We start from the raw sequence: 27,841 nt of genomic DNA on the forward strand, positions 1-27,841 counted from the left end.
TTGAGAGATAAGGAAACTAGAAAGGAAGTGGGGCTGAGGAGAGGGAGAAAGAGGGAAACGAGAGAGAGGGGGAGAAAAAGGGAAACGAGAGAGAGGGGGAGAAAAAGGGAAACGAGAGAGAGGGGGAGAAAAAGGGAAACGAGAGAGAGGGGGAGAAAAAGGGAAACGAGAGAGAGGGGGAGAAAAAGGGAAACGAGAGAGAGGGGGAGAAAAAGGGAAACGCGAGAGAGGGGGAGAAAAAGGGAAACGCGAGAGAGGGGGAGAAAAAGGGAAACGCGAGAGAGGGGGAGAAAAAGGGAAACGAGAGAGAGGGGGAGAAAAAGGGAAACGAGAGAGAGGGGGAGAAAAAGGGAAACGAGAGAGAGGGGGAGAAAAAGGGAAACGAGAGAGAGGGGGAGAAAAAGGGAAACGAGAGAGAGGGGGAGAAAAAGGGAAACGAGAGAGAGGGGGAGAAAAAGGGAAACGAGAGAGAGGGGGAGAAAAAGGGAAACGAGAGAGGGGGAGAAAAAGAGAAATGAGAGAGAGGGGGAGAAAAAGGGAAATGAGAGAGAGAGATAGTGGGGGCAGACTGTTTTTCTCTCATTTTCCTACTTCTCCCTCTCCTCTGCCCCCAGTTTTTCCTCTCCCTCTCATTTCCCTATTTCTCCCTCGATTCTGCTCCCATCGTGTGTGTCTCACTCATTTCCCTATTTCCCCTTTTACTCTGCCCCATCTTTTTCTCATTTTGCTATTTCTTCCTTTCCTTCGCCCCCACTGTATCTCTTTCATTTCCCTATTTCTCCCTCTCCTCTGCACCATCTCTCTCTCTCTCTCGTTTCCCTATTTCTCCCTTTCCTCTGCCCACAATGTGTGCGTCTCTCTTTATCATTTCCCTATTTCTTCCTCTCCTCTGCACCCACTGTCTCTCGTTTCCCTATTTCTCCCTCTCCTCTGCACTCACTGTCTCTCTCCCTCTCTCACAGAATCTGCAGTCCAGAAAGAGGCTATTTGGCCCATCCAGTCTGCACCAACCACAATTCCACCCAGCACCTATCCCCATAATCCCATGCATTTACCCTAGCTAATCCCCCTGACACTAAGGGGCAATTTACCATGGTCAATCAACATAACTCGCACATTTTTGGATTCTTCTAACTTTGTATTATGCTGATCTTTTTGTTTTTATATACTTTCTTTGTTACTCACAAGTTTAATATCATGTTCTATCTTCCCTTTCTTAATCTTTTTCTTGGTCCTCCTTTGCAGAAGTCCAAATTGCTCCCAATCCTAAGGTTTACCTTTTTTTGGCAACTTTATATACCTCTTTGGTTGATCTAATGCTATCCTTGACTTCTTCCCTTAGCCACCTTTCAAACACCATTTTGTTGTAACCTATGTATTAGTCCTTTAAATGTAACCATTGTCTGTGTAATATCATACATTTTAAACATAATTTCCCAATCCACAACAGCCAACTTGCCCCAGTTTCCCGTGGTCAAAGTAGCTCTGAGCACAGCCACCAGTGATGGAGCAATTAAAATTTGGGCCACTGAGAAAAGAGCAGAATTGGAGTACAGAGTTCTCAGAAGGTTGAAGGTGGTTATGGAGCTAGGGAGATTTTGCAGTTTTTTTGTATCAAACCAACAGAAACGGGCCTTGCATATCCATGATCCAATCAATAGAAAAGGTAATCTTGGAACTTTCTCTCTCGTTTCCCTATTTCTCCCTCTCCTCTGCACCCACTCTCTTTCCCCATGTTTCTTACCGTGGCTCTTCAGTTGCTATGGGAACACCAAAAATGGAGGATCACCTGATTGACAGCGCTGGCAACCAATCAGTTTGTTGCACCGCAAATGTCCGAGCCGCCGTGACGTAGATTGCCACAGACCAATCAGTGAGGAGCTCAGGTTGTTGGCGGTGCAGCTGCGCGGAGAAGGCCCGAGGCTCAATTAGCGCGAGTGACTGAGGCGGTGCGGTGAGGTTTGAATCTGTGGTCTGCTTAAGGGTCATCTACCGTTTCACTCGCCCTTCGTCCAGGTTTTATTTTCACCCCCCCCCCACCCCTTCTCCTACCCTTCTTCGTTCGGTCGATCGTCAGTCAGTCAACGGATCACGCACTTTTCCTCTCCGCACCCCGCCCCTTTCCCCCCTCCACAAGCCGCACTAGGCCCTCTGTTTCCTTTCCCCCCCCGGCCCTTCCCACATCCCACAGCTCTCTCTACTACTACTTCCTCCCTAAAGTTGAGTGTATTTCTTTCTTCCCCAGGTCTCGGGATGAGTTTCAATTTTGGGAGCTCTGCTGGGGGCAGCGGCTTCCCGTTCACTGCCCCGAAGACTGCTGCAGCCACAGTGAGTGGATTCACTTTCGGTAATAATCCTGGCGGCCCGCAGGGAAGCTTTGGCTTTGGAACAGCACCACAAGCCCTGGCAGGAGCCAGCAGCTCAGCTGGCAATGCCAGTCTCTTCTCATTCAGCACTGCCAATACCACCTCCACGTCTTCCACTGGATTCTGCGTGCCCACACAGCCGGCTGCAGCAACTTCCACTTCGGGAGGCTTCTCACTGGGGTAGGTCAGTCTGCCGTATCCACCATCAGAGGAGCACCACTTGACCCCTCCAACCTACTTTGCCATTATTGGATTATGGCTGCTCACTACCTTCATTTCACTTTCCTTTTGTTTTTGTTCCTTCATGTCATTGGTATGCATAGGAGTAAGCAGTTTCTTCATTAGGAACACTCAACTTTTTCAGTCTGCTCCACCATTTAATAAGGTCATGGCTTTTCTGATCATTATCTCAAATGTGCATTCCCACCTTTCCGCGATAACCTTTCACCCCTTACTTACCAAGAATTTACCCACCTCGGCCTTAAAAATATTCAGAGAGTTCCAGAGGCTCTCAATCGTTGAGAGAAAATATTATTTTATCTTAAATTGGTGGCCTCTTATTTTAATACAGTAGCCCCTAGTTCTCGATCCTCCCACAAAAGGACACGTCCTCTCCACATCCACGCTGTCAAAATCCTTCAGGATCTTGTATGTTTCAATTAAGTTGCCTATTGTTTTTCTAAACTCCAGCAGATATGCGCCTAGCCTGTCCAAATGTTTCTCGTAAGAGAATCAGCCTATTCCAGCTATTTGTTTGGTAAACCTCTGAACTGCTTCCAATGCATGTACATCCTTCCTTAAATGAGATGATGAATACTGTGTATAGTACTCCAAATCTGTTCTCACTTGTGCTCTGTATAACTGAAGCATCATCATTCTAGTTTGTATTAGGTTCCCCTCACGATAACGTTGTATTCACCCATGTCTTTTCAGGGGGGAAATCTACCATACTTAACCTGGCCTAGCCAACATGTGACTCCAAACCCTCGGCAATATTTTGATTCTTTACTGCTCTTTAAAATGAAGCCACTCGGTCCAAGTTCAATTGGGGGTGGGCAACAAATGCTGGCCTTGTCAGTAATGTCAACATGCCATGAAAGAATTGCTTACTGTACCTGCATACTAATCTTTTAGGACTTATTCACCAAGATACCAGATCCCTCTGTACCTTGGAGCTCTGCATTATTTCGTGATTTAGATTTTTTAAATTCTTCCTTACTTTTCTATCTGTCTTAGTGTCTACAGCAAATTTGGCAACATCCCTGCAAGCTCCACTGAATGTTAAAATGGGTGGCATGGGCTTGTAGGGCCGAAGGGCCTGTTTCCTGTGCTGTGTTCTTTGTCCCGTCCCCCATCTAAGTCATTCATATAAATTGTGAACAGTTGAGGTCCTACTGATACCTGAGGCACACCAATTGTTATATCTTGAAAGACATGTATGCCTGCTCACTTGCCTGCTAGCAAGCCAGTCCTCTATCCATGCCAGTATGTTCATTGAATCCGCACAGTGCAAAGGAGGCCATTCGATCCATCAAGAGTCTGCATCAACTCTTGACAGCATCCCAGGCTCTATCTCCACAATTCCATCCGTTTACCATTGTTAATCCATCCAACCTAGATATCTTAGGACACTAACGGGCAAATTAGCATGGCCAGTCCACCTAACCTGCCCACCTTTAGATGGTGGGAGGAACAGGAACATCTGGAGGAAACAGATGCAAAGGGAGGGTGTGTGAACTTCACACAGACAGTCATCCAAGAATTGAACTTGGAGCTGTGAGGCAGCAATGCTAACCTCTGTGCCACTGTGCTGCCCCTACGTTACCCCTTTTACCATGAGTTTCTATTTTCTCTAAAAACCTTTGATGTGGAGCTTCATCAAATGCCTTCTGGAAATATAAGGATGGTACAGTTCCTCTTTATTTGCAGCACAGGTTTCTTCCTCCAAGTAGTCCAATAAGTTGGCTAAACATGATTTCCCTTTCACATTACCCTATTGACTCTGGCTGATTACCTTGAGCTTATCAAGTACCTGCTATAACTTTATTTAGTACCTTCTAACATTTTCCCTATAGCAGATGTTAAACTAACTGACCTGCAGTTTTCTGCTTGCTGTCTTCCTCCTCTTTGAATAAAGGAGTTAGATTTGCTTTCTTCTAATCTAATGAAACCTAACCAGAATTTAGAGAGTTTTGGAAAATTAAAACCACAACATCAACTATCTTATGAGCCACTTCTTTTAAGACCCTCAGATGAAGTCCAACAGGAATGGGGTGCTTATCAGCCCATAGCTTGAACAATTTATTTCTCAGATGATTTAATTTTCTTTCCTCCCTCTCATTTCCAAGCTTATAGCTGCTTCTGGGATGCTATTTATATCTTCTATGGTGAAGTACCAGTTCATTGGTATCAGTGGGTGCTATCCTGGTTGGCAGTTGGTGACTAGTGGAGTGGCGCAGGGATCGGTGCTGGGGCCTCAACTGTTGATCATTTATATAGATGATCTGGAGGAGGGGGCTGAGTGTAGGGTGACAAAATTTGCTGATGACACGAAGATGAGTGGAAAAGCAAATTGCGTGGAGGGTGTGGAAAGTCTGCAGAGAGACCTGGATAGGCTGAGCGAGTGGGCGAGGACCTGGCAGATGGAGTATAGTGTTAGCAAGTGTGAGGTTATCCACTTCGGCAGAAATAATAGTAGGAGGGATTATTATTTAAAAGGTGAAAAGCTGCAGCATGCTACGGTGCAGAGGGACCTGGGGGTCTTTGTGCACGAGTTGCAAAAACCCAGTCTGCAGGTACAGCAGATGATCAAGAAGGCAAATGGAATGTTGGCCTTTATAGCGAGGGGGATAGAATATAAAAGGGAGGTCTTGCTGCAACTGTACAGGGTACTGGTGAGGCCGCAGCTGGAGTACTGTATGTAGTTTTGGTCATCGCACTTGCGGAAGGATATATTGGCCTTGGAGCGAGTGCAGAGGAGGTTCAGTAGGCTGATACCGAAGATGAGGGGGTTGGACTATGAAAAGAGACCAAATAGACTGGTCTGTGCTCGTTGGAGTTTAGAAGGATGAGGGGGATCTTATAGAGACGTATAAGATAATGAAGGGGATAGATAGGGTAGAGGTAGAGATATTCTTCCTGCTTAGAAAGGATAGCAGGACTAGAGGACACAGCCTCAAGATAAGGTTGGGGGGGGGGGTGCAGTTTAGATCAGAGTTGAGGAGGAACTTCTTCACTCGAAGGGTGGTGAATCTCTGGAATCCTCTGCCCGTTGAAGTGGTGGAGGCTACCTCGCTAAATATATTTAAGTCGCGGGTAGATAGGTTTTTGATAGACAGGGGAATTAAGGGTTATGGGGAGAAAGCGGGAAAGTGGAACTGATCCACTTCAGATCAGCCATGATCTTATTGAATGGTGGGGCAGGCTCGAAGGGCTAGATGGCCTACTCCTGCTCCTATTTCTTATGTTCTTACCTGCCATATCAGTCTCTGTCTTGTTCGTGTTCAATGATTGAACTTTCATAGCTCTCTGGGGTAGAAAATTCTAAAGATTCACCATCCTCTGAGTGAAGAAATTATAAATGCCTATCCTTTATCTTGTAATTATGTCCCCAGGTTTTATACTTAATAGCCAGGGGAAGCAGCTTGTCTACATCTACCCTGTCACATTCTGTAGCTTTCAATGAGGTCACCTCTTATCCTTTGAAAGAATAATGGGCCATGTGCCTGAATCTGTCCACATCAGCTAATCCTGCCATCTCAAAGATTATGATGTAGAGATGCTGGCATTGGACTGGGGTAAACACAGTAAGAAGTCTCAAGGTTCCATGCACCTGATGAAGGAACACCGTTTCTGAAAGCTTGTGGGATTACTATCAAACTGGTTGGACTTTAACCTGGTGTTGTGAGACTTCTTACTGTATCTCAAAGATTAGCCAGTGAACTTCCTTTGTGTTCTCTATATGACATATGTGTACACTAAGTTAAGGTGACCAAGACTGTACACAATACCCCAGATATTATCTTCTCGAGGCTTGGTACCATTGCAGCACAATGTCTTTACACCTATACTCATGCCCTCGTGATGTAGACCAACATATGATTTGCCTCCCTAATTTCTTGTTGCACCTACATGTTAGCGTTGAGTGACTCATGAACAAGGACATCCATTGGACATTAACACTTTCCAACCTTTCAGCATTTAAGAAATGCTCTGATTTTCTGTTTCTATCAAAGTGAATAACTTCACATTCATTAACATTATGTTTTATCTGCCATGTTCCAACCCATTCACTTAACCTGTCTAAGTCTCTTTATATTTATGTTCCCAGCCACTAAGTAAAAGCAAAACATTGTGGATGCCAGATTCTGAAACAAAAACAGAAAATGCTGGAAAATTTCAGCAGGTCTGACAGCATCTGTGGAGAGAGAATAGCGCTAACATTTTTCAGCATCTGCCCCTTTTCCTTCTCCCTGCTCACCATCCCAAGGCTCAAATACTTTTCAGGTGAAGCAGTGCTTCACACGCACCCCATTCAATCTGATCTATTACATTTGTTGTTCATAATGTGGTCGACATCGAGAGATAAAATGCAGATTGGGTGATGGTTTTTGCGAAACACCAGTCCATTCGCAAGTAGGATGCAGACCTACCTTATGCTTGCCGTTTCACCACACTATCTTCCTCTCTTGTCCACATATCCATCCTTGTCCTTGGGATGTTCCAGTGAAGCCCAACGCAAGCTGAAGGAACAGCACCTCATTTTCCGATTAGGCACATATGGCCTATTGGACTGGACTTTGAGTTCAACAACTTCAGAGCATGAGCTCTCTTCTCCGCTCCATTTCCACTTAGTTGCTTTTATTTAATTTCTTTATATGTTAATCCATTTTTATTACTTTATGTTTTTAATTTCCTCCATGGTTTCATTTGCTGACTTCTAAACCTTACTTTTCTCCAGTCCTCACCCCACTAGGGCCATTTGCCTTTGTCTGTTGACATTTACACATTCCAATCTCATTGTACACTATCAGTATCATTTTCAGCTTTTATCACCACTATTTACATTCCCTTTGTCTTTTTGTCCATGACATCTTGGTCGCTTACACCCCCCGCTGGTGTTTTTGCATTCCAACCAGTTGGGTGTTGTCAGTAACTTTGGAAATATTATAATTAGCCCCGCATCCAAATTATTCACATAGATTGTGAATAGCTGTGATCCCAGCTCTCTGTTTTCTATTTTATTCTTGGTCAGTACTATTATATTTACCTCAATCCTGTGTGCCCTGATTTTGTTTACTAACTTGTGTGGGGCTTTATCAAAGTCTTCTGAAAATCCAAATACACCACATCCACTGGTTCTCCTTTAACAATGCTTGGGTTGGTTTAGTTCATTTGACTGGATAGATAGTTTGTGATGCAGAGACACAGTTCAATTCCCGTACTGGCTGAGGTTATTTGTGAAAACTCTACCTTCTCAATCTTGCCCCTCACCTGAGGTGTGGTGAATCTAGGGTTAAATCACCACCAGTCAACTCTCCCCATCAAAGGGTAGAACAGCTTAAGCCGACTTTGTTTATCAATGTTGCAAGTAATATCCTTAAACTCCAAGTTTGTCAAACATGACTTCCAGTTCATAAATCCATGTGGACTCAATTTTGCCATTCTTTTGTAGGTATCCAGTTATCACATCCTTTATAATGAATTCTAATATTTTCACTAATGTCAAATTGACAGATCTTTAGTACTCTATTGTCTGTCTTCCTCCCTTAAATGTTACTATGCAGTCTGCAAGAACCTTTGCAGAATCCATAAATTTTGAAAGATAACCACCACAGCATTCACTACCTTTATGGTCACCTTCTTCAACACTGGGGTGAAATTCATTTAATCAAGCGATTTAGCAACCCAATCAGCTTTTCAGTCACAACCTCTTTATTAATACTGATTTCTTTCAGTTCCATATTTTTACAAGTCCCTTGATATTTCTGAGATTTTGTACACCTCCATCCATAAAGACAGGTGCAAAGTAGCAGTTTAATTTTTCTATCATTTCAAAGAACAAAGAAAATTACCCCACAGGAATAAGCCCTTCAAACCAGCACTGATCATGCTGTCTGACTGAACTAAAACCCCCATACCCTTCCTGGGATCATATCCTTGTATTCTCATCCTATTCATGTATTTGTCAAGGTAACCCTTAAAAGTCACTATCATATCTGCTTCCAGTACCTCCCCTGGCAGAGGGTTCCAAGCACCCATCACCTAATTAAAAAAAAATTGTCTTGTATGTCTCCTTTAAATCTTGCACTTTAAACCAATGCCTCCTAGTAATTGACTCTTCCACCATGGGGAAAAAGCTTCTGACTATCCATTCTGTATGCCCCTCATAATCCTGTAGACCTCTATCAGGTTGCCCCTCAAACTCCATTGTTCCAGTGAGAAAGCCCCAGCACTGCTCCCTGAGGAATGCCACTTGTCACAGCCCTCCATTTCAGAGATTCTCTTTGGTGAATAGTGATGCAAAGTACTCATTTAATACTTCGCCCATTTCCTCTGGCTCCTCGCGTAGATTCCCTCTGTCCTTGAGTGGGCCAGTCCTTTCAAGAGGTAAGGTGGGGGGGTTGGTGGCAATAAATGCGCGCCAGCCAGTGACGTCCCCTTCCTGCGAACCAATAACAAAGAATGTTCCTTGCTAGTTTACATCATATTCTCTTTTTATCAGTTTTTTTGAATTTTGCTGGGTTTTTGCTCTTAATGATAAAAAGACACTTTCTCTGGTCTAATGCTTTAAACTTCTTTTGTTAACTGTGGTTAATTTACCTTTCCCTTTTGAGTGTTTAGTGCTTAGAGGAATGTATATCTGTTGTGGACCATGTGATATTTCTTCAAATACAAGCCATTACTTGACTATCATCAAATCTTTTAGTATATTTCCCTAATCCATCATTGCCAACTTCCTCTCAATTCAATTTCCATTTTTCAAATTTAAGCCACTAGTTTCAGAATGAACTATATCGCATTCAAACGTAATGCAAAATTCTATCATAAGGTCTCTATTTCCCAGAGGCTCCTTTTATAGCAGAGTTATGAATTAGCCAACACAACACTAAATCCAAAATAGCCTGATCCCTAGTTTTCTCCTCAATGTAATGCTACCGGAAGGCCTGGCGTGAACAGCTCCATAACATTAATGCTGATTTGGTTTACCCAGTTTGTGTGTAAAATGAAACCGTATGTTATTACTATATTATGCATGGTAAATGCCTTTCTAATTTCCTGACCTGTACAATGCCCAGCATTACCATTGAGGTTTTAGTGTCTTTTAAACACCTCCCAATAATGTTTGCTCTGTCTTTGTTTCTCAGCTCCATCCAAACTGATTCGACATCTATAACCTTCGACCTAAAATCCCTTCTTACCAATGTATTGATCTTGTCCTTAATTAACGATGTTATCCTGCCTCCTCTTCCTTTTTGTGTTTATCTCCTAAATACCAAATATCCTTGGATATTCAGCAACCAATCTTGGTCACCTTATAGCCACATCTCTGTAATGACAAGTAAATTATACCCACTTAACTCTTCTGCATTCAGATCATCAGCGTCTTTTTGCAGGTGCATTCACATAGTGTGAAAATAGATTTTTTTAAACATTATTCTCTATTTGGATCCTATTTGATGCTTCTGTTTGATTTCTGCTTTTCTCTTTCTTGTCAGTTTTACTGCACTCCAATAGGAATGTTCTCAGATTCCCATCCCTCTGTCAGTCTAGTTTAAAGCCTCCCCAGCAAAAATAGCAAATCTTCCTGTGAGGAAGTTAGCCCATCTTGCTCAGGTGCAACCTGTCCATCTTGTACAAGTCTCTCTGCCCCAGAACCAATCTCAGCCTCAGAAATTGTGGGAGATTTTAATCTGTGTAGACTGGAAAAATTAGGTGGGAAAAGGCAACATTGATGAGGAGTTCATAGAATGTTTCAAGGATTGTTTCTAGAACAGCACATTCTGGAGCCAACTAGAGATCAGGCTATACTAGACATGGTATTGTCCATGTCTAATAGAGCCAAGGAAGCAGGATAACACTTGATGGAATTGTTAATAATCTGAGTGATTATAATCATCGTAAGTAACAGTGACAATATTGTGTTTAGATTTTTTTATTCAATTTGAGGGAGAGGGGTGTGGGTCTGAGATTTTATTTCTAAATTTAAATAAGGGCAATTGTAAGGGTACTAAAGCAGAGCTGGCTAAAGTAAATTAGCAAATTAAGTTGTGGGATATGTTTTTATAGAAATACTGTGGCAAGCATTTTAATGGATATTTCAGCATTGACACAATAGATTCATTCCAATGAGTAAGAGAAAGTTCAAGGGATGGACTACCAAATATGATTAAAGAGTTTAAAGATAGTATCAGACTTAAGAAAAAATTGTATAATTGTGTAAAGATAGGTGGCAGGTCAGAAGATTGGACTAAGGATGACTAAAATATTAAAAAGGAGAGAAAGATAGTCAGAAATATAAAATAGATGAAAAGTTATTATAAATATTTTTAAAAAGGAACAAATTAACAAAGTGAATGTTGGTCCTGGAGAAAGTGTATCTAGAGAATCTGGAGAACAAGGAGATAGTAGATAACTTCAGGTATTTTTCACTAGTCTTCACTAAAGAGGCTACAAACAACTGTCCAGAAGCAGCAATAAACCAGGAAGTGGACAGGAGGGAGGGAAAATTGCAAACACTAAGGAAGTGGTAGTGAGTAATCTGTTGGGAGCTGTGGACTGGCAAGTGTCCTGGTCCTGATGGACTTCATCCTAAGGTCTTAAAAACAAAAAGTGGCTCATGAGATTGTTGATGCATTGTTTTAATTTTCTGAAGCTGCCTATATTTGGGATAGGTCCTGTTAGCTTGGAAGATAACAAATGTAACTCCTTTATTCAAAAAAGGAAGGCGACAAAGTGGGAAAACTGCAGGCCGGTTAGCTTAACATCTGTAATAGAGAAAATGTTAGAAACTATTACTGAAGGAGCAAGGCAATTGGATAAGCTCAAGGTAATCAGCCAGGGTGTTGTGAAAGAGATGTCATGTTTAACCAATTTATTGGAGTAGTTTGAGGAAGAAACCTGTGCTCTGCCTAAAGAGAATCTGGTGGATGTACTGTACCTACGTTTCTAGAGGCCATTTGATGAAGTGTGTCATCAGAAGTTACTATAGAAAATAAAAGCTTGAATTGGGGTAACTTATTGGCATGGATAAAAGACAGTCTGACTAACAGGAAGCAAAGAGTAGGCATAAATGGGTCTTTTTCAGGTTGGCAAAATATAATGAGTGGTGTACCACAGGGATCAGTGCAAGGAAGCTCAACTGTTACTTAGATGAATGGATGGATGGAATTGTTGGTAAATTTGCTGATGGCAGGTCGGAAAGTAAGTTGTGAAGAGGACATGAGGCTACAAAGGGAGTTAAAGGGATTAATTAGAGTTAAACAGTTAAAGCGGGCAAAGATCTTGCAAATGAAGTGTATTTTGGGAAAATTTGAAATTGTCCATTTTGGCAGGCAGAATGAAATATGTATATTTGAACGAAAAATGTACGTTATCTAAATGGTGAGAGCTCTGGGATGCAAAGGGATATAGGTGTCTTAGTACATGAAATTGTGCAGAGGGTGTGGAGAGTCTACAGAAGGATCTAGATAGGCTGGGCGAATGGGCCAGGAAATGGCAAATGGAATTTAATGTTGGCAAGTGCGAGGTGGTCCACTTTGGTAGGAATAATGGTGGGAAGGATTATTACTTACGTGGCGAAAAACTGCAGCAGGCGACGGTGCAGAGGGACCTCGGGGTCCTTGTGCATGAGTCGCAAAAACCCAGCCTGCAGGTGCAGCAGGTGGTCAGGAAGGCGAATGGGATGCTGGCCTTCATCGCGAGGGGGATTGAATATAAAAGTAGGGAGGTCTTGCTGCGGCTGTATAGGGCACTGGTGAGGCCGCAGCTGGAGTACTGTGTGCAGTTTTGGTCGTCGTACTTACGCAAGGATATTTTGGCCTTGGAGGGAGTGCAGAGGAGGTTTACTAGGCTGATGCCGGAGTTGAGGGGGTTGAGCTATGAGGAGAGGCCGAATAAATTAGGCTTGTACTTGTTAAGAGTTTAGAAGAATGAGGGGAGATCTCATTGAGACGTATAAGATGATGAATGGGATGGATAGGATAGAGGTGGAGAGACTCTTCCCGCTCAGAAAGGATAGTAGGACTCGGGGGCACAGCCTCAAGATAAAAGGGGGGGGGGGGGGGTGGTTTAGAACGGAGTTGAGGAGGAATTTCTTCACTCAAAGGGTGGTGAATCTCTGGAATTCTCTGCCCGTTGAAGTGGTGGAGGCTACCTTGCTAAATATTTTTAAGACGCGGGTTGATGGGTTTTTGATAAGAGAGGGGATTAAGGGTTATGGGGAGAGGGCGGGAATGTGGAACTGAGCCACGACAGATCAGCCATGATCTTATTGAATGGCGGGGCAGGCTCGAAGGGCTAGATGGCCTACTCCTCCTATTTCTTATGTTCTTATGAATCACAAAAGACGCAGGCGCATCAAAGAATTAGGAAAGCTAATCGAATGTTGTAATTTATTGTGAGGGGGATTGAATACAAAAGTAGGAGATAATGCTTCAGTTGTACAAGGCACCAGTGAGACCACATCTGAGTACGCTGTACACTTTTGGTCTCCTTATTTAAGGATGGATGGGGAGGTGATGGCCTTGTTGTATTATTGCTGGACCATTAATCCATTAAACGTCAGATGGTGGAATTTGAATTCAATAAAAATATCTGGAATTAAAAATCCATGAGGATGGTGAAACAATTGTCGATTGTTTGAAAAACCCATCTAGTTTACTAATGTCCTTTTGAGGAAGGAAATCTGCCATCCTTATCTGGTCTGGCTGTCATGACTCCAGTGCCACAGCAATGTGGTTGACTCAATTGCCCTCTGAACAAGGGCAGTTAGGGACGGGCAATAAATGTTAGCCAGCCAGCGACGCCCATGTCCCATGAATTAATAAAAGTAAAATGTATCTGTTGGATGCAGCTCAGAGATGGTTTACTCAGTTAATACCGAGAATGGGCAGTTTACCTTACAAGGATAGGTTGAGCAGGGTGGGATTGTATCCATGAAAGTTTAGAAGAATAAGAAACAATTTGATTGAAACATACAAGATCCAGGATGGATGTGGAGAGGATGTGTCCTCTTGTAGGAGAATCTAGAACTATGGGTTACTGTTTAAAAATAAGGGGTTGCCCATTTAAAATGGAAGCGAGGTGATTATTTTTCTGAGGATCATGAGTCCCTGGACCCCTTCTCCTGAGAAGGCACAGGAACAGCATCTTTGAATGTTAAAGGCAGAGGTGGATAGATTCTTGGTAAGCAAGTGGGTGAAAGGTTATCAGCTAGGTGGGATGCAGAATTGAGATTACCATCAGATCCACCATATGTTAAATGAGGGAACAGCCTCAAAGTACGGAATCGCATACTCTTGCTTCTTGTTTGTATATTTCCCTGAGAAGCAGAACCCAGTTTATCTGTTTGGTTCAGTGTATATTACAGTATAGCGTCAAGTTTATTTCTGATCCGATTCTGATTTCACCCTGTGATATAACATTTAGTTGAAACTTGTGTTTTCTCTGCAGAATGAACAAAACAAACCTGGGGTTTAGTGGCACTGCAAATCAGCCAATCTCTAGCTTTTCCTTTGGTAATGTGCCTGCTGCCAGCACAAGTACCACCACTTCTTGCCCATCCCTGTCCTCCGGATCGATAGCTCAGACGACAGCACCAACAGGTTTCAGTTTTGGCACCAGCACGACACAGCCGACTGTCACAAGTTTTGGGCTCAACAGTGCATGTTCCACAGCTCAGACAACCACTTCCACTGGGTTTGGATTCACCTCTACCCCAGCTGCCCCAACCCAGAACACCGCAGCCAGTGGATTTAACTTCGGCACAGTAACCAATGGAACACCCACACTTGCTGGTTTCAGCTTCAGTACTCCGGCAACTACAACAGTCCCCAAGCCAGCGGCACCACTTTCCCTTGGTGCACAGTCTGCAGGTACGTCACCGTCAACGTGGGGTTGATTCTTTATCTACTCCATGTATAGAGTGTCAGTGTTGTTGCTGTTTCATTAATTGCTCTGGGTAGGTGGTCAGCAATGGGCTGTTTCATTAATTGCTGTGCAGCAGGTCAGTGTGGGCCTGTTTGATTAATCATTGTATAGTGTCAGTGAGGGACTGTTCCATGAATTGCTCTGAAGGGGGACAGTGAGGGACTGTTTCATTATTCGGTGTAGAGGGACAGTGAGGGATGTTTCATTATTCAGTATCCAAGGTCAGTGGGGGACCGTTTCATTATTCACTCTGTGCAGAGGGTCAGCAAAGGACTGTTTCAATAGTGACTGTAGAAAGCCAGTGAGGGACGGTTTTGTTACTGACTGTGTGCAGGGTCAGTGAGGGATGTTTCATTAGTGACTGAGTGGAGAGGCAGTGAAGAATGTTTCATTAATCACTGTGTAGGGTCACTGAGGAATGTTTAATTAATCACTGTCGAGGGACAGTGAGGGATATTTCATTAATCACTTAAAAGGGCCAGTGTGGGTCTGTTTGATTAATCACTGTGCAGAGGGTTAGTGAGGGACTGTTTCATTAATCACAGTCAAATGATTAACGAAACAATCCCTCACTAACTGAACAGCTGCTCCCTATCCACTCTGTTTATGCACCGCAATCTTGTACACCTCTCTCAGGTTGTCTTCAGTCTTCCCTGTACCAAGGAAAACAACTCGAGCCTATTCAACCTCTTTTAACTTGTATATTCCACCTTGGGTAACATGCTGGTGAATCTCCTCTGCAACCCCTCCAGTGCAACCACATCCTTTCTGTAATGTAACTATGCTAGCTGTGGCCTCATCAAAGTTGTGTATAACTCCAACGTGATTTCCCCTACTTCTGTAATCTATGCCTCGATTAACAAAGGCATGTATATTGATAAAATGCTCCGTATTCCTTTTTCACCGCCTTACTACCAGACCCTTCTGCCTTCAGGGGGTTTATGGACAAACACCCCAAGGTCCCTTTGTTCCACAGAACTTCCTGGAGTTATGCCATTCGTTGAATATCTCCTTGTCAAATTACTCCTTTCAAGATGTATCACCTCCTGATTTTTCAGGGTAAAATTCCATTTGCCACTTATCTGCCCATTTGACCATCCCATTTATATCTTTTTGTAGCCTGAGGTATTCAGCCTCACTGTTAACCACTTGGCCAATTTTTGTAATCTGCAAACTTAGATGACTGTGGGGCATAGGAATACTATATCACTTATATCAAATACAAATATTATGAGACCTAGCACAGATCTCTATGGTACGCCACTAGACACTGGCATCCAGTCAGTAAAGCAGCCTTCTGTCTTCAACCTCTTGGACAACTGAGCCAATTTTGAATCCACTTGATCAAATTACGCTATATCCCATGAGCGGTGGATGCCTTTATAAGTTTCCCATGTGGGACAATGTCAAAGGTTTAACTGCACTGCCTTCATCTACACACCTGGTCACCTCAAAAGATTCAATCAGATTTGTTAGGCATGATCTCCTTCTGTTGAAGCCATGCTGACTATCCCTAATTTAGCCTCTCCTCTCCAAGTAGTTTCCCTACCACTAATATGAAACTCACCAGTCTGGTCATTTCCTGGTTCATTCCTATCTTCTTCAAAAGTGGAACCACATTAGCCATCCCCCAACCTTTTGGCATTTCCTCCATGGCTAGAGAGGAATTTAAAATTTGTGTCAGAGCCCGTGCAATTTCCTCCCTTGCCTCCCACAGCAGCCTACGATGCAATTCATCTGGCTCTGGGGATTTCTGTTTTTAGCCTGCCAGAGCTGTCAATACCTCACTTGCTATGTCGAGCTGCTCAAGGCCCTCAATCCCTTTTCCTGAATTCTATACTTATGTTCTCCTTTTTCTGAGTGAAGAGGTTGAGAGGTTTCATTTAACACTCTTCCAGTGTCCTGTGGCTTCACATACAGATTGCTCTGTTGGTCTCTAACGTGCCCTACTGTTGCCCTTCCCCTTAATGTATTTGTAGGATGGCTTAAGATTCACCACAATCTTGTTTGCAAATCCTTTATCACACCACCTTTTTGCTCTTCTACTTGCTTTCGTAAGTTCCCTTTTGCATATACTATTTTCCTCTGGGGTTGCAGCTGAATTGCTCCCTTTGGACTTGTTGAAAGCATTTGTCGTCTTCCTCATCCAGTCCTGAATTGTCCTAGACATCCAGGGTCCCCTGAACTTATTATTCCATGTTGGATTTGTAGTGTCCTCGTTTTCTTTTTGAATGCCCCCTACCTACTGCTCTGCTGTAGACTTAAGAACAGAACATAAGAACATAAATAGGAGCAGGAGTAGGCCATCTGGCCCTTTGAGCCTGCCCCGCCATTCAATAAGATCATGGCTGATCTGTCGTGGCTCAGCTCCACATTCCCGCCCTCTCCCCATAACCCTTAATCCCCTCTCTCTTATCAGAAACCCATCAACCCGCGTCTTAAAAATATTTAGCGAGGCAGCCTCCACCACTTCAACGGGCAGAGAATTCCAGAGATTCACCACCCTTTGAGTGAAGAAATTCTTCCTCAACTCCGTTCTAAACCGCCCCCCCTTTATCTTGAGGCTGTGCCCCCTAGTCCTACTGTCCTTTCTGAGTGGGAAGAGTCTCTCCACTTCTATCCTATCCATCCCATTCATCATCTTATACGTCTCAGTGAGATCTCCCCTCATTCTTCTAAACTCTAACAAGTACAAGCCTAGTTTATTCAGCCTCTCCTCATAGCTCAACCCCCTCAACTCCGGCATCAGCCTAGTAAACCTCCTCTGCACTCCCTCCAGGACCAAAATATCCTTGCGTAAGTACGGCGCCCAAAACTGCACACAGTACTCCAGCTGCGGCCTCACCAATGCCCTATACAGCCGCAGCAAAACCTAGAAGCTGTTCCCAGCCAACTTTGACCAGATCATGCCTTATTTTAATAAAACCTGCTTTCCCCCAGTCCAAAGCAATCTTTTGCAGGCCATCTTTCTCCTTGTCCGTAACAAATATGAACTGTACTGTGTTGTGGTTGCTGTCATGAAAATAGCACCTCCACTGCCACATTGAACACTTGTCCTGCTTTGTTTGCCAGAACCAGATCCAGCACTGTGCCATTCCTTGTTGGGCTTTCTACGTATTGATACAAAAAAACTTCCCTAGATACATTTCAAGAATTCTGCTCCTCTAAAACCTTTATATGACTATCCTTATGTTGGGAAAGTTGAAATCCCCTTTATTATTATTTCAAATCTCTGACTGGCTACATATTTGCCACTGTATTTTCCACTGACTCTTCTGGGGAGCTATAATGCATTCCCAGTAATGTGGCTGCCCCCTTTACGTTCCTGAGTTCTACCCAAAATGCCTAGTTTGAAGACCCTTCCGAGATACTGTATCTCTTATTGCAGTGGTTGACTCCTTAGTTAATAGTGCTGCACCACCTCCCTGCTGACAAACTCCTCTGTCTCATATAAAAATCCTATACCCTGAATTGTGATTTGCCATTCCTTCCCTTCACTTAACCGTGTCCCTGTGGCAACAATATCATACTTCCATGAGTCAATCCACACCCTTAACTCATCAGTCTCCCTATTGCATCCTAGAATTAAAGACCATCCAACCTTGACTTACTCTCTTAAAACTCAACCTATTTGATTTCACTGACTTGCTTCCTTTACTGTAGCATGATCTGTCTCTTTTACTAATGTTCTGTGTCCCGCCCCTCTGCCAAACTAGTTTAAACTCCTAGCAACATTAGCAAACCTACCAACAAGGATGTTATAGATCATAGAAATAGAAATCCTACAGTACAGAAAAAGGCCATTCAGCCCATCGAGTTTGCAGCGACCACAATCCCACCCAGGCCCAACCCCCATATCCCTACATATTTTACCCACTAATCCCTCTAACCTATGCATCTCAGGACACTAATGGGCAACTTAACATGGCCGATCAACATAACTCGCACATCTTTGCACTGTGGGTGGAAACCGGAACACGGAGGAAACCCACGCAGACATGAGGGGAATGTGCAAACTCCACACGGACAGTGACCCAAGCCGGGAATTGAACCCAGGTCCCTGGAGCTGTGAAGCAGCAGTGCTAACCATTGTGATACCATGCCGTCCATTGTGTTGGCCCCAGTGTGATTCAGGCGCAGACTCGAACTTGACTGAAACTGCAGCAGTTGCTGAGTCCAGTAGGATTATTTCTCCAGCTAAATGTAGGGAAGTGTCGTTCAAGTTAAGTAGAAATAATATATAGAAATCAATCTCTCATTTGCAGTGTGGTCTCCAAGCATGATTCAGCGATTTATTCCAATTGCCACCACTCTGATCAGGATGTGCAGCCTTTTGTTAACATTACATAATATATTGTTAACTTTAACATCAAAATACACTGCTATCTTCTATCTTATTTTATTAATGTACATTAAACAGTCACTCTCTGCTTAATATGCTGTCATGATGTGAAGTGTATCTAGAATTCTATTCCATGCATTATTCCCAGTGTCAGACTGCCTTCCCCCAGTGCTACACCATTGCATTATGCTGGTCAAACCTCTCCCTTTCCAACCCAACTTTGAAAAGACCAAGTGAAAGAGTGTACTTGTTGTAACTTTCTTTCCTTCAACAAAATAAAGTCCCCTGCCACACCTGAATGATCCTTGTGCTATCACCATTCCCAAATCCTAGGCAAGACTTTTTAAAGTTCAATGCATTTGATATGTAAACTGACAGTAAAGTTGCTGTCTGTGGTTTGTTGTATTGGTGAGGAGTGTAAAGTATAAATGATCCACGTCTCCAATTATCTCTGCTTTCCTGTTGTTTTGACAGCATGCTTTTGCCTCTTTCAGGTTTTGCCTTTGGCCCAGTTACAGCAGCATCAGGTACCACCACGTCAGCTCCTGCAACTCAGGGTTTTTCCTTTGGTGCAAAGGCAGCAGGTAGGTCCAGTCTGAAGAATAACCTGAACCCTTTAAAACACAAATAGAAACTAGCAAACCATGCTGCTCCATCAAAGGGTGGCATGGTAGCACAGTGGTTAACTCTGCTGCCTCTCAGCGCCAGGGACCTGGGTTCGATTCCTGGCTTGGGTCACTGTCATGGAGTTTGCATATTCTCCCTGTGGGTTTCTTTCGAGTGCTTAGGTTTCCTCCACGTTCTGAAAGATCTGCTGGTTAGGTGCATTGATCTGAACAGATGCCGGACTGTGGCAACTAGAGGAAATTTCAGTGTTCACATTTGCAGTGTTAATGTAAGCCTTGCTTACATGTAAGACTAATAAGTAAACTTTAAAAACTGGAATGTTGTTTTGCACTTGAACGTATGCAGGGGCATTGCCCGCAGAGTGCTAGGAAATCACCTACTCCTTCATCTAAAACATCTGTTGAGCTGTTCCACTGCTTTAGTTTTCAAAATGTACTATCCAATGTCTGTGTGTGACATAAGAATGGCAAATTAAGATACCAAGATCCATCCTGTCATTCACAATACGACAAAAAGATGTCAAATCCCTGTGAAGTTTATAAGACCCAGGTATGGTGATTCTCCCCTGAGTTACTACCCTCGACACTCCCATGTAAATTCCCAAACCATATGGCCATCCCTGACCTTTCCACTTAGCCGTCTCAATGTTACAATCTCGAACACTGCCATTGCTGATGCTTTCCACCTACATCCTCTATTTCCTCCTCTTGCACCCTTGTGGTAAAAACATTATGTTCATTCAAGAAATTGTGATCAAACAATCTGACAAACTATACCAATGTCCACGCTCAGTTGTGCTTGCAAATAACAGGAGACTTGAGAACCAAAGTTCTGCAACATGGGTTTTCTGCAAAATAAAACTCGTATTTATATGGTGTCTAACATAATAAAACACTGAAGGTACCACAATAGTGTGACAGGTTGGCCATAAAGATTAAACCTGATTAATAGACCTCCTAAAAGTTCTAGAGAGGTTGAGGAAAGGATTGCGGAGACGATCCTGGTTAGGAGTGAAAGTAATAGGGTAATTGTTATGGGGGATTTTAACTTTACTAATATTGATTGGAATTGATATAGCTCTAGCTCGTTAGAGGGGTCAGTTTTTGTGCAAAGTGTGCAGGAAGGTTTTTTGACTCAGTATGTAGATAGGCCAACTAGAGGTGAGGCTATATTGGATTTGGTGCTGGGAAATGAGCCAGATCAGGTGTTGGATTTGGAAGTTGGTGTGCATTTTGGTGATAGTGACCACAATTCGGTTACGTTCACCTTAGTGATTGGAAAGGGATAGGCATGAACCTCGGGCCAGTGGTTTTAGCTGGGGGAAGGGTAATTATGAGGCTATTAGGGGAGAATTAGGAAACATAGGTTGGACTAGGAGATTACAGGGATTGGGAACGTCCGAAATGTGGAGTTTTTTCAAGGAGCAGCTACTGCGAGTCTGTGATAGGTATGTCCCTGTCAGGCAAGGTGGAATTGGTAAGGCTAGGGAACCGTGGTGCACCAAAAAAGTTGATTCGTTGGTTAAAAAGAAAAAGGAGGCTTATGTTTGGATGAGACGTGAGCACTCGGATAGTGCACTAGAGAGCTTTAGATTGGCTAGGAGGGAGTTGAAGAGCGAGCTAAGGAGGGCTAAAAGAGGACACGAGAAGACTTTGGCTGATAGGGTTAAGGAGAATCCTAAGGCATTCTATAGGTATGTCAAGAACAGAAGGTTGGTTAGGGCAAGGTTAGGGCCAGTTATAGACGGCAGAGGGAAGTTATGTGTGGAACCGGAGGAGATTGGTGAAGCATTGAACCAATATTTCTCTTCGGTGTTCACGCAGGGGGACATGGATATAGCTGAGGAGGACACTGGGTTGCAGGGGAGTAGAATTGACAGTGTTACAGTTGATAAGGAGGATGTGCTGGATATTCTGGAGGGTCTGAAAATAGATAAGTCCCCTGGTCCGGATGGGATTTACCCCAGGATTCTCTGGGAGGCAAGAGAAGTGATTGCAGAGCCTCTGGCTCTGATCTTCAGGTCGTCGTTGGCCTCTGGTATAGTACCAGATGATTGGAGGTTAGCGAATGTTGTCCCATTGTTTAAGAAGGGGAACAGAGACTTCCCCGGGAATTATAGACCGGTGAGTCTCACTTCTGTTGTGGGCAAGGTTTTGGAAAAAATTATTAGGGATAGGATTTATAGTTATTTGGAGAGTAATGAGTTGATTGGAGATAGTCAGCATGGTTTTGTGGCGGGTAGGTCGTGCCTTACTAACCTTATTGAGTTTTTTGAGAAAGTGACCAAAGAGGTGGATGGGGGTAAGGCAGTGGACGTGGTGTATATGGATTTTAGTAAGGCGTTTGATAAGGTTCACCATGGTAGGCTTCTGCACAAAATACAGATGTATGGGATTGGGGGTGATCTAGGGAACTGGATTAGGAATTGGCTAGCGGATAGGAGACAGAGGGTAGTGGTTGACGGTAAATATTCATCATGGAGTTCGGTTACAAGTGGTGTGCCTCAGGGATCTGTGTTGGGGCCACTGCTGTTTGTGATTTTTATTAATGATCTGGATGAGGGTATAGTTGGGTGGATCAGTAAATTTGCTGATGACACCAAAGTCGGAGGTGTGGTAGATAGTGAGGAAGGGTGTCATAGTTTGCAGGAAGACTTAGACAGGTTGCAGAGCTGGGCCGAGAGGTGGCGGATGGAGTTTAATGCAGAGAAATGTGAGGTAATTCACTTTGGTAGGAATAACAGATGTGTCGAGTATAGGGCTAACGGGAAGACTTTGAATAGTGTGGAGGAGCAGAGGGATCTAGGTGTATGTGTACATAGATCCCTGAAAGTTGGGAATCAAGTAGATAAGGTTGTTAAGAAGGCATACAGTGTCTTGGCGTTTATTGGTAGGGGGATTGAATTTAGGAGTCGTAGCGTTATGTTGCAACTGTACACAACTCTGGTGCGGCCGCACTTGGAGTATTGCGTGCAGTTCTGGTCCCCACATTACAGGAAGGATGTGGAGGCTTTGGAGAGGGTGCAGAGGAGGTTTACCAGGATGTTGCCTGGTATGGAGGGGAGATCCTATGAGGAGAGGCTGAGGGATTTGGGGTTGTTTTCGCTGGAAAGAAGGCGGCTAAGAGGGGATCTTATTGAAACATATAAGATGATTAGAGGTTTAGATAGGGTGGATAGTGATAGCCTTTTTCCTCTGATGGAAAAATCTAGCACGAGGGGGCATGGCTTTAAACTAAGGGGGGGACAGATGTCAGGGGTAGGTTCTTTACCCAGAGGGTGGTGAGGGATTGGAATGCCCTGCCTGCTGCAGTTGTAAATGCGCCTAGTTTGGGGGCGTTTAAGAGGTCTGTGGACAGGTTTATGGACGAAAAGGGATTGGTTTAGGTTAGTGGGTCATTGTTGTTTTTTTTTAAACTGGTCGGCGCAACATCGTGGGCCGAAGGGCCTGTTCTGCGCTGTTATGTTCTATGAAGGAGGGTCTTAAAGGAGGAATGAGTACTGGAGGGGGAGTGGAGAGTTTTAACAGGGATTTTCAAAGGTTAGGACCTTGACAGCTGGAAGGCATTACCACAAGTGCTTCACTGATTAAAATCAGGGGCATGCAAAATAGCAGAATTGCAGAATATAGAGGTATTAGAAAATTTAAAGATGTGAGGCTAGGGGGTTATGGCAATGTCATGGAGGGAATTTTAAACAAGGATGAAAATGCTAAAATTAAGTGTTGTCTAACCAAGAACCTATCCACAACAGTGAGCACAGGGGTGATGAGTGAACAGGGCTTAGGCCAGGAGTGGAGCATTAGATAAGCTCACATTGAAGAGGGAAGCATGTAGAGAACCAGCGAGGAGTATATTGGAATGGTCACATCTGGAGGTAAAAAAGAATGAATGATGGTTTCAATAGCAGATGTACTGAAGGTGGAACAAAATTAGGTGATGAATGGAGATTGAAATAGACAGGCTTCGTGACAAGTACCTTATACAGTGAGTTCTCACAATGCTCCATTTCTGAAAATCATGACTAAATGATTTAGGATTGGATTTAGAAATCTTTATAGCCAATATCTGTTACACTATTGTGATATCTTCAGTGTTTTATTGTTAGACACCATATAAATACAAGTCTTATTTTGTAGAAAACCCCAGTGTTGCGGAAGTCCAAGGTATGTTTAGTCCCAACTATTTTTGATTTTGATTTATTATTGTCACGTGTATATAGTGAAAAGTATGGTTCCTTGCATGCTATACAGAGAAAGCATACCATTCATAGAGAAGGAAATGAGAGTGCAGAATGTAGTGTTGCAGTCAAAGCTAGGGTTTAGAGAAAGATGAACTTAATGCAAGGTAAGTCCATTCAGAGGTCTGATGGCAGCAGGAAAGAAGCTGTTCTTGAGTTAGTTGGTACACGACCTCAGACTTTTGTACCTTTTTCCTGATGGAAGAAGGTGAAAGAGTGAATGTCTGGAGTGCATGGAGTCTTTAATTATGTTGGCTGCTTTGAGGCAGCACAGTTTAGACAGAGTCAATGGATGGGAGGCTGGTTTGTGTGATGGATTGGGCTACATTTACAAGCTTTTGTAGTTTATTGCGGCCTTGGGCAGAGCAGGAGCCATACCAAGCTGTGATACAACCAGAAAGAATGCTTTCTATGGCGCATCTATAAAAGTTGGTGAGAGTCAGGGCTGAAATGCTATGTTTTCTTAGTCTTCTGAGAAAGTATAGTGTTGACATTGTTGGGGGAGGGGGACAGACACCAGGACAAGTTGGTGATCTGGGCACCTAAAAAATTTGAAGCTTTTAACCAATTCTACTTTGTCCCAATTGATGTAGACAGGGGCATGTTCTCCACTACGCTTCCTGAAGTTGATGACAATCTCTTTCATTTTGTTGACATTGAGGGAAAGTTTATTGTTGTCACACCAGTTCACATTTGTGTAATCATAAGATGTTTTGCTAAAGATGTAATTCTATTAACCCACTATGAAGCTTTTATTAAAACAAACTTTATTTAATAATAGTTTAACTATAACAAAGAATGAGCATAACATTTATCAATTGAAGTACTTAAACATAACAAGGTATAGTTCTTAGCTGTTGGCTACCTCTACTAGTTCCAATTTAAGCAATATTCCTCATAGCCTTAAACTCTCTTCAGACCCAGTTAGCAAAACACACAGGCTTGCATGAGTTGCTAGTCCTCCAGCCTTCTTACACCTCTGGAAAGAAATAGAGAGATTTACCAGTCTTCCAATTCTCAGATAGCAGCCTCCAGAGAGAGACTTGTCTTCAAACAGCAGAATCCCAGACAAGGAGAAAACACCTTTTGCAGACCTCTGGAGAGAGATGCTTCTTTTCTAGCAGGTCTCAGACTTCAATTCCCAAAGAGGGGGCTCCTGCTCTATAAATTCAAGTAGCAACTGCCTGTTTGTGTCTCAGCCTGACTCCTCCATTAGCACATGACGTGCACATGTCAACCAATCTAATTAAACTCTACTCTGAAACCCCAGGAGACAGACCTAAAAATAACAAAACTGCATTAACTCATTAAAACAAACACCCCAATAATTAGGAACAATTATTCTTCTGCATGCTCAGCCTGTAGACTGCTAGGTTATAGACAATTGGCACTGCAAATCAAAGCTGGAGTATAAAACAGTACCCTTTCTAAACATGACAGACATACATTTTCTTAAAGGCACAGTTGTATCACATTCCTCTGACCTTACTAATCTCCTAAATCCATTTGAAAGCTGGATTTGTTCCCCTCTGTAGAATTAGCTTCCAGCTTCACTTTGTATGATCATTCACTGATGTGGAGATGCTGGCGTTTTACTGGGGTAAACACAGTAAGAAGTCTCTCAACACCAGGTTAAAGTTCAGCAGGTTTATTTGGTAGCAAAAGTCACTAGCTTTCAGAGAGCTGCTCCTTTGTCAGGTATGTGGGAGTTCTGTTCACAAACAGGGCATATAAAGACACAAATTCAATTTACAAAATAATGGTTGGAATGCGAGTCTTTACAGATAATCAAGCCTTAAAGGTACAGACAATGTGAGCGGGGAGAGGGTTAGGCACAGGTTAAAGAGATGTGTATTGTCTCCAACCAGGTTGTGGCTGTCCTTGTGTGCGAAACTTGGTTATCAGTCCCTGCTCAGTGACCCTGCGGTGTCGTGAAGGCTGCCTTGGAGAGCGATTTCCTGAAGATCACAGGCTGAATGCCTGTGACCACTGAAGTGTTCCCCAACAGGAAGAGAACAGTCTTGCTTGGTGAATGTCGAGCGGCGTTCATTCATCCGTTGTCGTACCGTCTGCATGGTCTCCCCAATGTACTATGCCTTGGGAGATCTGCAGCTTATCAGGTAGACAACGTTGACCGAGTTGCAAGAGATGTACCATGTATCTGTTGGATGGTATTCTCACGTGAGATGATGGCACCCATGTCGATGATCTGGCACATCTTGCAGAGGTTGCCATGGCAGGATTGTGTGGTATCATGGTCACTTCTTCTGAAGGCTTGGTAGTTTGTTGCGGGCAATGATCTGTTTGAAGGCAAGAAATGGGGGTGTGGGAATGGCCTTGGCGAGATGTTTGTCTTCATCAATCACAGACCCCTAGAGGCCAATGAACTGGAACAGCCCCGACAGATCCGCAATGCAGTAACCAAAGAGGAAAGCTTCGAATTGGACTCGTCCAGAAGGCCGCTGCCCTCGATTTGACATGTACGTCCAAGCCGTTAGGAGGTGCATCAACACCAAATTCTTCAGCCGCACTCAAGACAGCCCCAAATATCACCCAAGCACAATGCAATGCCATCCATGCTCTGAAGACTAACCGTAACGTTGCCATCAAATCAGTAGACAAAGGACGGGCCATCGTCATACTGAACAGAACGGATTACCGCAAAGAAGTGTACTGACAACTGAACAATGAGGCACACTACAGACAGTTACCCGCAGAGCCGATGAAGGAACTCACCCGTTAACTCAACAGATTGATCAAGACCTTTCATCCAGACCTTCAGAGCACCCTCTGTGCCCTCATCCCAAGTACTCATCGCGATGGAGATCTCTACTGCCTCCCAAAGATGCACAAGGAAAACACAGCTGGCCGTCCCATTGTATAGGGCAATGGCACCCTGTGCAAGAACCTCTGCGACAACGTCGAGGGCATCCTGAAACCCATTGTACAAAGAACCGCCGGATTTTGTCGCAACACCACGTACTTCCTACAGAAACTCAGCACACGTGGAGCTGTTGAATCAGGAGTGCTCCTCGTCACCAGTGGATGTCTTGACGCTTTATACCAGCATTCCCCACGATGATGGCATTGCCGTAACTGTCTCAGTACTCAATGTTGACAATTGCCGGTCTCCAGATGCAATTTTACAACTCATCCGCTTCATCCTGAACCACAATGTCTTCTCCTTCAACAACCAGTTCTTCAGACACATGGAACAGCCATGGGGACCAAATTCGCACCTCAGTATTGCCAACATCCTTTATGCACAGGTTCGAACAATGACCTCTTCACCCCTGTTGCTATATGCTACATACGTGGATAACGTTTTCTTCCTTCGGACTCGTGGTGAACAATCACCTGAAACAACTATTTGATGACATCATAAGAACATAAGAACATAAGAAATAGGAGCAGGAGTAGGCCATCTGGCCCTTCGAGCCTGCCCCGCCATTCAATAAGATCATGGCTGATCTGTCGTGGCTCAGTTCCACTTTCCCGCCCTCTCCCCATAACCCTTAATCCCCTCTCTTATCAAAAACCCATCAACCCGCTTCTTAAAAATATTTAGCGAGGCAGCCTCCACCACTTCAACGGGCAGAGAATTCCAGAGATTCACCACCCTTTGAGTGAAGAAGTTCCTCCTCAACTCCGTTCTGAACCGCCCCCCCTTTATCTTGAGGCTGTGCCCCCTAGTCCTACTGTCTTTTTTGAGCGGGAAGAGTCTTTCCACCTCTATCCTATCCATCCCATTCATCATCTTATACGTCTCAATGAGATCTCCCCTCATTCTTCTAAACTCTAACGAGTACAAGCCTAGTTTATTCAGCCTCTCCTCATAGCTCAACCCCCTCAACTCCGGTATCAGCCTAGTAAACCTCCTCTGCACTCCCTCCAGGGCCAAAATATCCTTGCGCAGGTGCGGCGCCCAAAACTGCACACAGTACTCCAGCTGCGGCCTCACCAATGCCCTATACAGCTGCAGCAAGACCTCCCTACTTTTATATTCAATCCCCCTCGCTATGAAGGCCAGCATCCCATTCGCCTTCCTGACCACCTGCTGCACTTGCAGGCTGGGTTTTTGCGACTCATGCACAAGGACCCCGAGGTCCCTCTGCACCG

The 27,841-nt window shown here is 43.8% G+C and overlaps 2 protein-coding genes across 4 annotated transcripts in view; one reads left to right on the forward strand and one right to left on the reverse strand.

The window, feature by feature from the left end:
* LOC145342090 (dynein axonemal assembly factor 6-like) overlaps positions 1-1,817 on the reverse strand; it is an 82,786-nt gene extending 80,969 nt beyond the window's left edge. Inside the window, exon 1 of the mRNA XM_080187304.1 lies at positions 1,745-1,817. The gene's annotated coding sequence lies outside the window, so the exon portion shown is untranslated. The remainder of the gene's footprint in view (positions 1-1,744) is intronic.
* A 56-nt stretch (positions 1,818-1,873) lies between these two features.
* The window catches only part of nup62l (nucleoporin 62 like), a 94,697-nt gene continuing 68,729 nt past the window's right edge, over positions 1,874-27,841 (forward strand). The window contains exons 1-4 of one of the 3 annotated variants that reach the window (XM_080187303.1): positions 1,874-1,959; positions 2,246-2,546; positions 14,040-14,461; positions 19,353-19,442. In XM_080187303.1, the coding sequence (XP_080043429.1) occupies positions 2,254-2,546; positions 14,040-14,461; positions 19,353-19,442 (805 nt within the window). In that variant the 5' untranslated portion in view covers positions 1,874-1,959; positions 2,246-2,253. Of the gene's footprint in view, positions 2,017-2,245; positions 2,547-14,039; positions 14,462-19,352; positions 19,443-27,841 lie in introns of all 3 variants that reach the window. The other 2 variants (XM_080187302.1, XM_080187301.1) reach the window with 2 other exon arrangements.

The sequence above is a fragment of the Carcharhinus amblyrhynchos genome, chromosome 4 (genome assembly GCF_965287045.1).
Source record: "Carcharhinus amblyrhynchos chromosome 4, sCarAmb.v2.hapA, whole genome shotgun sequence".
Taxonomy (NCBI): Eukaryota; Metazoa; Chordata; class Chondrichthyes; order Carcharhiniformes; family Carcharhinidae; genus Carcharhinus; species Carcharhinus amblyrhynchos.